This window comes from Archocentrus centrarchus, chromosome 7 (genome assembly GCF_007364275.1).
Source record: "Archocentrus centrarchus isolate MPI-CPG fArcCen1 chromosome 7, fArcCen1, whole genome shotgun sequence".
Taxonomy (NCBI): domain Eukaryota; kingdom Metazoa; phylum Chordata; class Actinopteri; order Cichliformes; family Cichlidae; genus Archocentrus; species Archocentrus centrarchus.
Window position 1 is genome coordinate 13,579,304 of NC_044352.1, and position 16,798 is coordinate 13,596,101.

Consider the following 16,798-nt stretch of genomic DNA (forward strand, 5'->3'; position numbering starts at 1 on the left):
GATGTTCAACTTTAGAAACTTTAGAACTTTATAAATCACCAGAGGTGGGAAGTAACGAAGTACAAATACTTTGTTCAGTTAATTCATCTCAGCATCAGCAGCTTGTAGGGGATGGAGATCAGCTCAGATAGCTGTGAAATACTGGGTTACATCTCTGTGAATTCAGTTCATCCACACAGAGCAGTAAACCTCAGTGTTTAGGTGGAGGCACAGTCACCCTCTACTATGGAGGACACAGAGAATAGAGCTGTGTTTAAATTCCCTTTCACAGTTTGTGTCCTACATAACAGATTCAAGCTGAGTGCATTCATTAGAATTAAAATTTAGATGGGAATAACATTTGTATTATCATGTAATATTATTTTATATTATTACAATAATATATAATGAGGTTCGGTTAGTTTTACATAAAAATAGCAGGTAGAAACGTCCTCCAAAGAACTACTTTTACTTTCTTACTTTGAGTACATTTCAGAGCCTGTACTTTTTTACTTTTACTTAAGTAGAGAAGTTGAACCAGTACTTTGAATTTTACCAAAGTATTTTTTAACACAAGTACTTGTACTTCTACTTAAGTACAGAATGTCAATACTTTTGCCACCTCTGTAAATCACTAAGCCTATTCTTTGCCTCTTTAGCGTCGCCTTTAGTGTCTTCAACTGTCTTTGATATTTTTGTATTATATATGATATATTTTTATGTTTTGTTGTTAATGTTCCATGTATATTCCATGTTTTGTGTTTTTATGGTTGTTAACATCACCTTGTTCTCTTCTCACAATTAAAATAATGACCCATAAAAATACGAGTTTGAAACTAATCAAATGTATTTTAAACATTAATGTGACCATCACAATAAATATCAAATAAAAAATGCATATTAAAGTAAATGCAATTTTTATTTTTAAATGAAAATATAATGTGCAAATAAATAAAAATGGCCTCTGTCCAAAAGTTCAAATAAGGCTTCAAATTAAATCAAAAAGTTTCTTCCATCCAAAACAGCTGAAAAGTTTACAGACGATTCAGTTCATACAGAGGTTTACTATTCAGGATCAACGCTGATATCAATATGAGGAAAAAAAAATAGGAGCCAGCGTAGCTGCTCTTATTGTCCTTCACTCGTTAGCTAACATAACTGAAATGGTGGCGCCTAGCAAACATCATCCATGAGAGCTTGTTTCCGACGGGTAAACTAACAGAAACTTTACTGTACAAACACTAACAGGTATCAGCTACGCACTAACGTATCCATCCAGAGCTGACGTCACAGCTCTGGGGTGCCGGCGTTTTAAACGCTCAGCACTGCAGTGATGTTGCCGTGGAAGGAAAGGTCTGCTTTGCACAGTCTTCATTCAGGTTTATTTTTGTTTTCTCCCACACCTCTGACAATATGCCTCCATTTTCTTTAATTTTCTCCACCCTCCTCTCTGTTCCACTAGCGCAGGGGTAGGGAGCTCCAGGCCTCGAGAGCCAGTGTCCTGCAGGTTTTAGATGTGTCCCTGATCCAGCACACCTGAATCACATATAGAAGTCATTAGCAGGACTCTGTAGAACTTGACTGCAGACTGAGGAGGCAATTCAGTCATTTGAATCAGGGACACATCTAAAACCTGCAGGACACCGGCTCTCGAGGCCTGGAGTTCCCTACCCCTGCACGAGCGTTACACTGTTCTAATACTTTCTTCTTTGTTGGTATTGTTGTTGCTGGCAGACAATGGAGGCAATACTGCCCCCATATCTTCCTGTAGTGTACTGCAGTTACAAAATCACACGATAAGCGGAACAAAATAGATGGATGGGTTTAAAAGTACAACGCTTCGAAGATGAAATTCTATGTCGACAAATTTTTGTAGTCGACGTCATCGATTACGTCGATGAATCGTTGCAACCCTAGTAAATAGTGTTTAGTAGTAAGGAAATTTTGCAACTCAAATTGTTGCCAAGATGGCATCCTGTCACAATACCATGCTGGAATTCACTGATCTCCTTAGAGCAACCGGTTCTTTCACAAATGTTTACAGAAGCAGCCTGCATACCCAGGTGCTTGATTTTATATATCTGTGGCCATGGAAGTGATTGAAACACCTGAATTCAACGATTTGGATGGGCGAGTGAATACCTTTGGCAATATATAGTGTATTAGTGTAGAAAGATAACAGAATATCAATCTTTTACAGCATGCTTAAAATTGTTTTGATTTAATAAGTATTGTTAATATTGAAAGCATATTTTGCTGGAATATGTATTATGAGTGTGGGGGACCGAGTCGAAAAACAAGTGACAGGAAGTATTAGAAAAATTAGGGTTTTTTTATTTTAACCCAAAAATAGTCATAAAAGAGGTCAAAGAAACAAAACTTAACCCAGGCAAAAATGTGAACAAACAAAACATAACTGACCCACATAAGAAATGACACACACGGGTATATATGCTGGCTGATCAGACCATTAACAGACAATAGGGGTAACTAAAGAGAATACAATCACTAACTACACCAAACACCACAATACCGCTAAGTTTTTTAATAAAATAAACACCAAAAAAACCCAAAAAGCATTATCTTAAAACTCCAAATACAACAAGCAATTTATTGCAAACTAAAATGATGTTGTGTTTGCATGAATAGCGTATAAGGGGGCATTACTGACTTTGATGGAGTGTGGCCATAGGTTTGGCCATCACACTGGGGGTTATGTAAAGTATTTGGAAGTATTGTAAAGGAAGACCTCCAAATTGGGGCAAAATAGTTTTACAGTAGGGTAATAAGATGCCTGCTGAAGGGTTTTCTATCATGAAATGAGGCAGTAATGTTATCCGATAACATACAGTCATCATTACCACTTTACTGCTGTATATTAATGCACTGCATCGTTTGCACATCTGCCTCTGCACATTTGTATATGTATATTACACTACTGGACTCATTCATATCCCTGTATTCTTTGTTTTGTTTTCAGAGCACTAAGCCCCTGTACAGCTTAGTATAGTTTGACTTTTTATTATAGTTTGTATGATTTATACCTCCATTGCATTATTGTGCATATTAAGCTGCGAAAAGCTCTAATTTCCTTGGGGATCAATAAAGTATCCATCCATCCTTCCTTCCTTCCTTCCATGTATTTTCAGTAATTGTGGGAGGATATCCCCATCTTTGACAAGTCTTGTCTTAGCTACCACACTGTGGAACAATCTTCTTATAGACCAGATCAATCAGTTTAGCATTTCAAAAATCTTTTAAAAAAACTTACCTGTGTACCCTTGCTTTTGTATAACATTTTTGATGTCTTCTTGTTGTTTTACTGTTGTTTTCTTTATTATTGTGTTTTTCTAAATGTATTTTTATTGCTGCTATTTTAGAAAGGTGCTATAGAAATAAAGTCTATTATTACAGTAATACATCATGAAATACATATGAATACAAAACAGAAAATTTTATTTTTAATGTAGCAAGATGTACAGTGTTCCTACCAATTTCTAACAATACTGCCCTGAAAACTCAAATAAATGAACTATTTTGCAATGAGCTGACAACAGCACCTTATTTGGCAATCTGAAAAAAAAAAACCAAAACAATAAAACACATCCAATCCCTTCCAAGTTACTACATTTCAAAAACACCAGTACGTCACAGGCTGTGCAGTGCATTAATTCCATCTTCACGCAAGCACATCCATAATCTACGAGTAAAAGATTAAAAAGTGGTTGTATATGATGTTGGATCAGTCCATAATTTCAATCTCATGTTAAGGAGTGACTTGTTTGGTGTAAAATTTACATTTTAGCTTTGCCCTTTAAAGCTGTATGCTTGTTTTATTTTTTAGTTGTCTGGTTACAGAGCTGTCCCAAGGTCTGGAACTTTGGCCCCAAATCATCCAGAAACTGCAAGTCATCTCCCAGATTGTTGAATGACAGCTCATCCAGTGACTGACATAAGCTGTCCTTTCCTTCAAAGGCATAGGTGCAGGGTTGGTCGACTGGGTAGTCTACAAGGTTTCCATCAACCATGTGAAGGCTCTGTGAAATTTAGGAATCAAAGGATATAGTTTTGGTTCATTTTGTGAAAGAAAACAGGGTTATGATATATATATTTTTGAAACAAGAGTTTCACAGTACATGAGTACTTCTATTATTGCTTAATGTACAAGCAGGCAACCACAGAGATTTACTTCTCATTCATGTTAAGGATATGACCATTACTCAATGCAGCATTTAATTTGCATATGAAACAGCATCTCCGTGGCTTTTCCACCCATCATTGCTGTGCAGTCAGTGCAATTTAATGAATGTGATCATCAGTAAAATCAAGTGCATTATAAGCCATTTACAAAGCATGCTTTATGTGATGTGAGCTAAACCTCTTACCCTGTCGATTTGGTTTTCAAGGTGTTGGTCTGATCGCAGGCTTAAAGAATGTTGGTAAATCGATGAGCGTCCCTGCTTACAGAGAAGAGGACTGTGAGCTTTTATGACAGTATAATGCAAATGCATAGCCTCTGTAGTGCTTCACTAACATAATAATTTATATTTTCCCAGTTTATTAAAAAATATTAAGCCAGTGAAGAGTACTCCTTACCCGGTAGGTGTTCGTCCTGTTTGTTTGCCATGTAGAGTACCTCATCTAAATAAACAAAAACGTACTGCTCACTGCGGCCTTCAATTTACCCTCACAGTCACCACATATGTCGATTTTTTTCTTAATGAATACAACATTGTAACACAAAATACTTGATATCTTTTAATATAAAATGATGGTTTTAACTGCTTCAGCATCCACCCACTATAAGTCATTGAGTGTAAAATGAAACAAAGCTGCCACCATGTTTGTTAATATGAGGGTATATCTGTGAATATGTTTTAAAGTGCTGTATTTTAATATGCAAATAAATTAAATTTTATTTATATAGCACCAAATCACAACAAACAGTTGCCTCAAGGCTCTTTATATTGTAAGGTAAAGACCATACAAATAATTGGCAGTGTATAATTAGCAAACAGCCTCACTAATCTCTTTTTATTTCACTTTCTTTAAATAATTTTTTGGTAGTATTTGTACATTTATAAAACATAATTACTTAAGTTAACATTTGGATATTGTGCCAAAATAATCCGGGTAGTACTGTACTGTTTATTAATTTATTCTAATAAGTGTTCTACCACCCTCTTGTGGATCTAAAGAGGCAGCATGGACATTCACTTACTTGGACTCAGCAATTCAATTATAACATAGAGTTTAGAAAAACAACAGGAGCAGCTATAGTATTTTGTTTTATTACACCCATTTTCACTCACTGTGCTTCTCGCCCCATGGCTTCTGGGAGTTTCTCTTTGTTGATACATGCCTGGTGACTGAAACTGTAGGAAAGACACAACAAGGCTAAATCAAAAGCAATAACAAAAATAACATAAAATAAATAGGTGACATTGATAATGGCTGCTTTCATCTCATCTTCATACTCAGCAGCTGTGAGGATGCTAATGTGCCTCTGGGGCCAGCATGACCATGGGGAATACCAAGTTATTTATCTCTTGTTGTCAGGACAGCTCACACTAAGTTCAAACTAGTTCAAACAAACTTGTGGTGGTACACACTGCTGACTAGACCAGGGAGGAGCTGGCTGCCATCTCAGCCTGTAACTAAGGATCTGCCACATGTGGAAAATGTAGTCTGTCTGCATACCGACAGCTGTTGTGTAAATCATAGCAGTGACAGAATGAATGAGTTTGTTTGTCTCTCTTCTATCCACACTTTCCTATCCACAATTAAGTACAAACTAGTTAGAACCATTTAAAGAAGTGCTTAAAATTGATACTTGTTCTGATTTGATAATGATAGAAATAATGACAATAAGTGTTACCTTGACTTTTGGTTCAGATAGGCACTCTGGTACAGAAGCCTTTTTTATTAAAGCTGTTTAACATGCTGCTCTACATATTGTTAACATTTCCTTCTGTTTATGTGTAATTCATGTTTAGAATATAGGGATTTTGCTCTCTTTTCATTAAATATGGAGAAGCTAGGGCACACAAATTTGCCCTGTCAGCCATGACTGGAGAGCGTACGAGCACACAGCAAACATGATCAGTTGACACCAGCAGCATTATCATTTTTTTTTATTTGTGAAGGAAGACATTTAAATCACTTTAGTTTAAAATTAAAGCTACCCATCCCTAATTTTAATTATCATGAACATTTAAACAAAGGAAAATATTATTATATATAAGAATTTTTACTCACCATGGTAGACACTGAGCTTTTTCCGTGCTCAACTGCCAAAAAAGAGGCTCTGGGTTGTCTGTGAAAGTGTTTAATGTCTTTGCCTCTGAGAGAATGTGTGCTGTCACATGGGGGGGTCTCAGTTCGCTGCTTGAATAGAATAGGTTAATTAAGCATGGAATAGTTATTAATAATTTACAATATAATTTTCAATTAAATTAATTTTAAATCAAAAACATTTGAACAGGTTTGAAAATGGAAATGTGTCCACAGCACTGCTGTTTAAAGCACTCATACAAATAGTTCCCTACAGCTGTATATTCATTAGTACAAAAATTGGATTAATCAATTCCTACTTGTTTCTTACACTCAAAGGCTACTGTAGCACTAAACAACTCATTGCAAAAAATATGATCAGTGCATCTAAAAAGGAACAGGTTTTTCCACCTGGTCTTCTCTTTACTGTGCTCATACTTCAGTTAAACGTTTACCTTGTGTATACAGCATACATTTTAACCACTGGTTTGCATACCTGTCTGCCATCAAAGAGGAATTAGGTAACAACAGGATTATAGCTGTCACTGATTTTTGAGCAGGATTCTTAAATGCTGCCCATTTTCTTTATGTAACTTGTATTATTTCTCTCCTGATGCTTTTAACTAATCTATGACTTTGTTTAAAGTGACCCAACTGATGCCTCTCTGGGAAACAGTCATCCAACAAAAAGAAAGACAGTCTGAGAGTTGAGCAAATGAGCACCTTCATGGTAGCTTGCTTGAGGCCATCGGTGACTATTATATTATCTGTTGGTGTCTGGAAGAAAGTGGGCTCAGTCTAGAAGGAAATGGAGAAAATTAAAAGCCATGTTTTGCTTGGTGTAGTAATATAGTGCACATTTTGCCTTGAATTTGCAAACACACAACATGACCAACCACTGTGCATGGAGAGCCCCCGCCTTCTTGGTTGTACAGAATAAGAGTCTGGTTGCCCTCATCTTCTGGCACACACTCAAACTTCTTTGGTCCATACTCACACAAAAACGTAAGTAGTAGTACTGCAGACACACATCAAATGGATGCTAAGAACAAAGTCTACATCTTGGATTTGTGTTTCATCTCCTGATCAGGTCCCCTAATTAGCACAATAAAGCATGATGGGAAAGCAGAAGAGCTTTTTCTTCTTTTTTACAACTGAGGTGCCCATGAACTGCTAAACAGAAGTTGCACAATGGTTGTAATAGGAGCTTCTAATAGGTGTAACTGCCTATGATCAGGGTGCAGTCGTCCCTCCCTATACTATAGTAATATATTACTAATTCTGTTTTGCCGTTTTCATTATATTGCAGGATTTTGCAGTATATAGGTTTTTCTGTAACACACCATAAGTATGTTCATCACTCGGACAAAGAGAGAAGTTACGCCTATGCAAATGGAAGTAACGGCCAAGGGTGAAGATACAGTACTGCAACACCTTGATCACCATCAGTACTGCACAGCTAAATAATTCATCATCTTCATCATTCAAGTTGTAGTAAGAGAGTGGGAAAGGTTTGTAGGAGTGTGGAAAGGGTTTATAAAGCCTTAAAATATATGTAAATAATATATATAAATATAACGTCGGTGCTTCGCAGATTTTTACCTATTGCAGGGGTCTGTGGAACGTAACCCCGCCACAGGTGATTGGTCACTGTATTACTAAAAAAAACGAAGGCCTTTCTTTCAGTGAAATTGTCCTGAATGAAAATGTTTTGAAGTTAACACTCCATACTCACGCAAAAATACAAGCAGCCCTGCTATAGCCAGTCTAATGCCAGCTGCTCCAAAACTGATTGAAAGAGGCTTTTTGATGTGGCAAAAACCATTTTTTTTACATTCACACACTGTCAGTTCCAGAGTTTCATGTCCAGCAAAGTTCTGTTGGTCCATAATCACCAGGGGAATTGAATAGTTACGATAAGGAAGCGTCTTCAGGCTAACAAGGCCAACTTCCTCACCTGTGTGGGGTGAGAAGAAAGTGGGAAGGGCTTTTTGTCTGAAATTTTTGTTTATTACATTAATGAAGATTCACAGATTTATATATATATACCAACCAAAGTCAGGTTCTAGTTTCCACTGTTGCTTTAGAGTTTCATCACCCCCCAGAGAGAAAGAGAAGGGTCCACTGTAAGGATAGGCATCTGAGTCATCTGCACGCAGCATGACCGTAATATTCTTGTTTCCACATATGATGGTGCTATTGTTGAGCAGCCTGGGAGTGTTGTCATTGATGTCTTGCAGGTGGTAATTGACAGTGCACGTGCTTGTGGCTGGAGGTTCACCTTTGAAACCACAGCAAAGGGAAAATCATTGCTTCATTATATCAAGCATTTCTTTAAGAAATTAAACATTTTAAAAATTTACAATATACTGTAGTTTTTGTGTACCATCATCTATGGCAGCTATGATGACTTTGTAAACATTCTCATGATCAACAAAGGGTGACTCTCTGTCCATCTTCTTAGTTGCACTAATTTCTCCTGTTTTACCATCAATGGTCATCCAGTTAGCTGGATCATCTACAAGCACAAACCTAGGAGAAATCGGAGAGTGGAGCAGAACATTTTATGTTTTTGTGGAAACCAAAGCTGTAGCTTTGTTTTATGAGCTTATTTTCTGACAGTCCACAGCCAACCAGGTGTAGATAAAGGCATGACTAGCTTGGCTTGAGAGGACCACCACTTCTTGCTGATCACACTCTTCTTGTCACGGTTGCTGCAACTAACTAGGCAGGAAGGACCTCAGAGCAGGACACTGGTGAGACCAGGATTGGTACTTTAAATTTTATTAACTTAAACAGGCTGGTCAGAAGCCAGCTACACAAAGAAAACCCAAAAACACTAAAGACACAGCAGTACTGTCAACTTAGACACGAAAATGACAAGGACCCAGAACTAAACAACACTGAGACTTAAATACACAGAGGAAACGAGGGGTAAGTGGAAACAACTGGGCAAAACAGGTGAAATGAATGAGATTAATAACACAGGAAGTAAAACACAGCACAAAACACAAGGAACACGAGACTACCAAAATAAAAACAGGAAGTGAACAAAACACACGCAGACCTAACACAGGAAACTTGACAAAGGGGATCAGACATTCACAAAGAAACAACAGGAAGGGAAACTAAACAGAACATCCAAACAACAAACTCAAAACACTGGGCCACTGGCCCAGGACCCTGACACTTCTGGCTGTGGTTTTTCTTTTCCTTTTTAAGAATACATTCTCATTCAAATAAAAACCCTTGTCAGGCTCAATTTTATGTGATGACTCCATTTTTGATTGTATCCATGCAATGAGTATAAGATTGCTTTTTTGTTTTTATAGACATAGACAGAAATTTTTGAGTATTTTAGCCACACATATATATGATTTGCATTGCATAATATTGCATATAGCACAGCATATAGCATTTTAAAAAAGACTGCACAAGTACACTTGTCATGCATAGTATTACATTATATATTTATGTTAGTCATACTAAGCTTTACAGGCAGCTTGTAGAGACCCTACCTGGCAATGTTAGAGTCAACATCTTTAACCTTTGGCGTGAAAAGCACCTTTCCTGGCTCCTCTTCCTCCTTCAGGTACACATTGGCTATGACTTTTTCAAACTCTGGTGGATCATTGGTATCACTGATTTTTAGTGTGATGTTGACTGAATCTGCAGGTGGACGTGCACCAGCACAAACAAATATGTCTTCAATGTTCTTTACTCCAATCTGTAGGTTTATTAAAGTTGTGCGTTCATAATTTTTTTTCTGAAAAAACAAGAACAAGCATACACACATTTAAGGAAATACTGATGCAATTACTTATGATGTATTATGATAAATGATTATTTGTATTTAGCTTTGTTTCTATTTGAGTGAGAAAAGCAGAAATACCTTGATGATACTCAGGATACCCTCATTTGTTTTTGGATCCGTTTCCAGATTGTAGATTCCCTCCTCATTCCCTGCAATGATGAAGTACTTGGCACGCCATGCATCAGTGTTAGGTGTGTCTTTGTCCTCTACAGCAACTCTCAAAACACTACTGTTGGTGGTCATTTCCATTGCTTCGCCTTTGTACTGAAAAAGGAGAGAAATTCCCAAACATTTAACATTGTGCATCACTCTAAAAAGCACCTTTAATAATTAAAATAATCCTTACCTGTCTCTCCTTGAATCTTGGTTGGTGAGTGTTTGAATCAACAATGTTCAGGTTAACAACAGCAGTAGAGGACAGAGCCTTTGGCTTTGTTCCATGATCTTTTGCTTCTACGACAATTTTATACTTATTTGCTTTCTGAAACATGTATAAAATGTATTTAAGATATTTTGCATGTTACTCCATGTTGCATTTACATGTACATTTAACTGTTCACTGAACAGGAAGAATATGTCAATGAATCTCACATCATAGTCAAAACATCCTTTTAAAGTGAGTCGGGCCAGTCCTCCACTGGACTGCTCCACATTAATTTTTGGCTCTAGTGGAGTCTGTGAAAGCATTGTGATGGTGACTTCAGAGTTCGGTGTGTTTGCCTGATCAATGTCCCTGACCTCCAATGCAACTGGCAAGTACCCTTTAAAAAGTTGTGGAAAAAAAGGCAAGGAGAGAAGGGTATACAGAGTGTCAGTCAGGAAAGAGAACTGGAAAAGTACATAAGACTGTGGTAGGATCAAATATGGGGCTCTAGTTTGAGTAGAATCAGCATTCTATAACAGCATCTTTTTTTCTTTTAAATGTTTAAAACATAGTTGCTGCAAACAGAAAAATGTGCACACAGTTATTTACAAATCAGTATACTTACTCTCTGTTATGCTTTCCTTTACATCAGTTGTTATTTCAGGACTGGTAAACTTGGGTGGATTATCATTTATGTCTTGTATTGCAACATTAAATGCTAGTTCAGTGTCTATTTTTTCCCCTGTCTTTCTGTCCAAGACATCAAACTTGATCTGTGGATGAAAATATTCAAGTCAAATATTTTGTATCGTTTAAAAAGCATCAATCTCTGTTGTATTTATTATTAGAGCAATTGATAATTTAGTATTTGCTCACATGGTAAAGTGGATTTATCTCCCTGTCCACTTTTTTATGTGCAAAGACAGCTCCAGTAGATTCATCGATAGTAAACACTTCTGGAACACCGTCTCCATTTATCACAAACCTGAAGTCTTTCCCCACAATCTTGTCATTATACATCTAGTCAAGGTACATACAATCAAGCTGTTAGTTTTTGCAATTTTGATTCATACAAAATGACCTGCCATATCAATTAATTTCTTTATTATCATTTCCATACCCTTGATATCTCTACAGGGTACTCTGCTTCCAGTTCCTCTTGAAATTTAATTGTAGACAAGACCCATCTTCTTTTGGAACGCACCAAGAGATCCTGATGAGGCCAAAGCATAGACCAAAATTACAACAGTTTTAGTTCCTGTAGAAAGGAAGTTATTACAAAAATAAGCTTAACAAATGAACAAAATAAAAATAACACTTACCCTTATGGAACGTCTGCTGTACTTGCTAACATTGTAACACTCTGCCATGGCTGCTAAGGCAACCTGCATGCAACAGGAAAACCGAGTGAGAGTCAATCGCTGTAGCAAAATCCAGCATTCACTGGGACAGCATTGAGTACACAAACTATCAGGTCACCCTTCTAACAGAAAACAAATATAAGAGCTTCACACATGTGGGTGAGTCATTTTTTAGTTAATTTATTATGCACTTTGAAGAGGAAAAAGAGAAAAAAAGAACCAGTGTCTTTTAATAGTTATAATTTACCTTTGTGTGCAACTGTTTGAGAAGGAACTCGTGTTAAATGTTTCAGTAATTAACAAGATATGATTTTTTTTAATAAGGTCCCAATGAATCATACAAACCAACAGTGATAATACATTAAATCAGTTGTGAAAATTACTAATACATCTCAGGGCTTGCATTTCAGTGCGGGATTTGACAGGTAAACAGGCTGTTTATGAAGGAAGACACCTGAAACACTTTAATTAAAAAAGTAAGACATTTAATCAGAAAAAATGCACATGGCCATGTGGGAACCCAGAGTAAGAGTGTTGCACTCTCTCTCTCTCTCTCTGTGAACCCATGTTCCTGTCTAACCATAACATTTTTATACTGACAGCCTCCTCTTATCTAAACATAAACAATCTCTGGGCACTACGAGTTGACCTTCATCATTCAGTCTTGTTCAAGCTGGTTTTCCGTGGCCCAGATTCCTCTCAGTCATAAGCACATCTTCTTCCTGATGTTTTAATTTAATCAATACAGAGAAATCTTGTCCAGATTAATGACACAACATGGTGATGTTGGTGATGTTTTAATTGTAAATTCTGTGGCCGGTCCTCAAGATGCACTGAAACAGAGAAGTTAGTCTAGAACTTTCTGATCAGTTGCTCTCTTTCTAATGTATTATTTAATTGTTTATTATTTGGTTGATCCACTGTTTGTTAATTAATTTACTGGAGTTTACCTTTAAACATTTGTCCTTTTTTCATTGAGTAAAAAATAATCCCTAACAGACCTAATTGCAGGTCATGAGCATTATTTAATCATCTCTCGCAATTCTCACACTTACAATAGGGTTAGGGGTCTCTCACACATGTACAATAATCTAATGAGCTCAGGCCAACTTTGACTGTTTTATTTGAATTGCATCATCTGAGGACAGAAGGAGAAGGATTAAAAAATGTTGTTGCAATGAAAAAATTTTTCAAAGTGGTTTAAAGACAGTCAGTTATGTCATAGAAGTCTTGTATTTCTAAGTCAATGAATAAGAGAGTCCATGAATGTGTGTGTGTGTGTGTGTGTGTGTGTGTGTGTGCGTGCGCACGTGATTAGGGGACACCGGGGGAGGGGGATGCCTAAAAATGTGTCTGCATACACCTCAGAAAGTATATAGCTGCACCCCTGCGCGCACACACACACACACACACACACAAAATCACACACTCAAACGTATAGTGCACTCTATCTTGTGTAGATGGGAATCGAGAACCGGTTCTTGTAGACAACCGGTTCCCAGTAATTCAGTTCCTTGGAATCATTAGTCTGCTTGCTTAACGATTCCGCTTATCGATCCCACGCATTTAAGTGATTACATCACACATGCGCCTTATTTGGTTCGGAATATGTCCAACACCGTCAAGACAGGAGCGTCAAGATAAAAAGCATTACAAAATTATATTCACAATGTTTCAACGACAGCAGCAGCTGTTTTACGTGCAGTCTGTGCACACGCAGCAAGCGCAAAAAGGCGGAGCCGTTGCCGAGACGTGAGCTCAGGTGGAGCTAATGGAAACGTTTTTCTAGCGTCCAAAGCAGCAGCGCTTTTTACTGTAACCACCTTAAAACCTTTACTTTGAAAAAGCTGGAGGAACTTTATCAACCACCTGATCAATAAGTGCCAACGTGAAGAAAAGAGAACTTTGTAGCTTCTCCATCCACTGCTGTTTGTTTCACATAGCAAAAAAAAAAAAAACTGCAGTATGGAAGTTAAAATATGCAGATGGATTGTTAAAATGAAAAAAACCCTATTTTGCTGTACTGCTTTCACTATACTGTATAAATAATCTCCATCTCCTGTAACATTTAGTTGATGAGGACTGCCAGAGTCTGGCTGGCTCAGAGGCTGCTTCTTTGCACACCTTGCAGTTGTATTTTGTTAAAATGTTAAAATCTCGATAGTATTAATTTTGAAAGAAGAATTCTTATTTTTTTATACCAGTTTTGATTTTGTTCTACTTTACATTAAAAAGAGTTAATGCAAACCAACCCATTTGTGGTATATTTTATTCACTAACCCAATGAGAATCGAGAAGGAATTGAATCGATGAGTAATATCAATAATGGAATCGGGATCGCTAAGTTCTTATCAATTCCCATCCCTATAGATGATGATTTTTAAAAATATTTTTAATGATTATGATATTTTATTTCTTATCATAAACTCAGCTTTTCAGTATATTCCTAGTTTACTCAGCAGGTTTTATGCTGTTAGATGTGTTTTGATGCACCACACATATTTAACATACCTGTAGATCATTACTGATGTGTTTGTGCTTGGAAAGTAAAAATGCTAAGCTGTTGAAAAAGTTTTTTTTGTTTGTTTGGGGGGGGGGGTTTGTTTTTTTTGAATGGCTACAGGGCACTGAGAAGGAGTATTTCCTTTCTGTGCATTGTGGTGTGGAATTTTTATTTATGATATTGTTGTGTTTTTTTATAGTTAACTGAATGAGCAGTCCTACAATGAAGACTTTTTTTTTTACATATAAACTGCAGAATGAGACATTTATGAAGGCATTACATTTTGTTTTAGTGGATATTAAGTAATATTAGGTAATTTTACTAGAGCGTTCTTACAAGTAATATAAACAGAAACAGGGAAATCATCCTCATAATTAGAAAAACTTTTTTTACTTTTTTATTTTGTAGTTTTTAAAAGTGGGGTGTCAGTAAGTCAAGCTTAATACAATTTTTATTTATCAAAGGATTAAGAAAATTAGCGGAGTTCTTCCAAGTATTGTAACTATTTGATTTTACTGTGTGTTACTCCATCATGCTTGCTCTAATCTTACTACACAAATTCAAGTGTGTGTCATTCTGTGTGTAAATACAATAGCTTGAAGTTTTGAATTTTTTCTGCTAAAACTTTGCAGAGGTGTATTGTTACTGGGGTCATGTTAACAATTCATTAAAATTTGGCTTACATCCACCAACTTCTTCAAACCTTTAGACTTAGAAACAAGAGTGGTGTGTATTGTTAACATAAATAAAGTAATAATAAAGATAAAGTAATAAAAATTTAAGATCAAGTGACAGTTGACCTCTGGCCTCTCCATCGAGGTCAACAGATTGATCTGAAGTTCGTCGTGATAATAATGATATTTAGAGCTATTTAAAACTATGTTTCTTACCACCTTTGTATTGACACCATATAGTCATATACAGAATGACATATGAGGACTTTGGACATCTGACCTCTTCTTCAAGGATGCCTACTCCTACGTAATAACTTTATCCACGTATTTCTTAAAGAGTACATTTCTTCTAGTTCCAAATAATATAAATAAGTGAAAATTGTGCTTGAATGTTTACTATTAAACTTTTTTTTTTTTGATTTATTATTAAAAGGTTTGGCTCCCAGTTGGACAAAAAACAGGGACGCACAAACGTTCAACCAAATTTGGAATTTGTTTAAGTCATTTGTATCAATCTCTTTGTCAATCTTCTACTTTCTTTTTCTCTGGATAAAGAATTAAAATTACAGTTGACAAAAATGTAGTATTATAGTACATAGTTTATCAAGTGCAGATGATACAGGTTTCTAATCATTGTGATTACAGGCTCATAAAGTAAAGTTAAGCACCTAAAGCCTCATTCACTGGAGTACATCATGTTAGAGAGTTCATAGTTTACAAGCTGTAGCAGATAGCATAGTTCTCCTTGCTTTGTTCATCCACCTACATTCATCTGTGAATTAATTAAATGTACATATTGACAGAAGCTAAATCTTTGATGCAGTTTGATACAACATGAACACATAATTAGATGTAATTCAAATAAATATTACTGAATAAAACATACACGTAGTTCTTTAAAACAAACATACAAACAAACAAAAAAAACATAACAATGCCTTATCAGTATTTAAGATAATTTAAAATGCCATCCCTACCAACAGAAACAGGGTAATAATCTTCATCTTGCTCCACACTCACTGATATCCTCTGTCAGAGTGCTTTGAGTGTCAATGGCAGCTTGACTAGGAATATGAGGAAGACCTGCCCTCAACTGCTGCAGAGAGCAGATTGGCTGACTTTCCAGTTTACCCAGGCTTGGGTATTCATGCACGTGGTTGTGTGTTATTTGATGTATTATGATACATCAAATGTAATTTTAAAGTATTTTTGTAAAAAATTAAAAAATTTGTGTGTGTGTTTTTCCAGGTAATGTTTGTTTTTTGTATGTTTTTTCTTATTATTTATTTATCTTTACAGGTGCAGCAGTTAATGAACCATTATGATTTTCTACTTGTGCTCTGTCCTCTCGATACCATTTTTCTATCGTCCCTTTCTCTTTTTTTCTTTCTTGCTTTTTTCTCAGCCTGTCAACACCAGCATTGCTACAACACATATGCATGTATGTGAAAAATAACACAAATAAATAAATAAATAAAAGCAAAGGAAAAACACTAACAAGAGGAACCTGTAGAGAATCCATAGAGCTCATCTTGGAAGAACAAATATGTTTGACACAACAGTGCATTCAGATCCTAGATCTGTGTAGGTTCTCAGTCATCCAGGTCATAGCAGTCTCTGGAGCTTCAAAAAATGCAACTGGACTTCTTTTTGTTTCTTGAAGACGTGTCACCTCTCATCCGAAAGGTTTTTTCAGTTCTCAAACTGAATGGTGGAGAGACCCAGGTATTTAAACCCCAGTGGGGGTAGTCCCCTGTAGGTGGTTATGGCCCTCTATGTTGTGCCCTTGACAGGACAAGACTCAGCTGTACATCTGCATCTGAAGGAGAA

At 36.4% G+C, this 16,798-nt stretch overlaps 1 protein-coding gene across 1 annotated transcript; it reads right to left on the reverse strand.

The window, feature by feature from the left end:
* Window positions 1-3,582: 3,582 nt before the first annotated feature.
* LOC115783427 (cadherin-like protein 26) lies at window positions 3,583-11,821 on the reverse strand. The gene is made up of 19 exons (XM_030734245.1): window positions 11,753-11,821; window positions 11,551-11,643; window positions 11,307-11,450; window positions 11,056-11,203; window positions 10,658-10,827; window positions 10,413-10,547; window positions 10,145-10,330; window positions 9,771-10,018; window positions 8,639-8,784; window positions 8,306-8,533; window positions 7,988-8,209; window positions 7,152-7,270; window positions 6,976-7,050; window positions 6,339-6,363; window positions 6,238-6,269; window positions 5,292-5,354; window positions 4,576-4,620; window positions 4,365-4,439; window positions 3,583-4,016 (listed from the first exon to the last, which is right to left on the reverse strand). Exons 1-19 carry the CDS (start codon window positions 11,819-11,821, stop codon window positions 3,813-3,815), a joined length of 2,427 nt encoding a protein of 808 aa, XP_030590105.1. The 3' UTR covers window positions 3,583-3,812.
* Between the last annotated feature and the right edge of the window lie 4,977 nt (window positions 11,822-16,798).

Excerpts from the sequence above, each read along its gene's own strand:
- LOC115783427 (XM_030734245.1), bottom strand. The coding sequence starts at position 11,821 with ATGCAGGTTGCCTTAGCAGCCATGGCAGAGTGTTACAATGTTAGCAAG. Across the intron at positions 10,548-10,657 it reads AAGGATGTTTTGACTATGAT|AAAGCAAATAAGTATAAAAT; the intron begins GTGAGATTCATT and ends TACATGTTTCAG. Across the intron at positions 6,364-6,975 it reads TCAAGCAAGCTACCATGAAG|CGAACTGAGACCCCCCCATG; the intron begins GTGCTCATTTGC and ends CTATTCAAGCAG.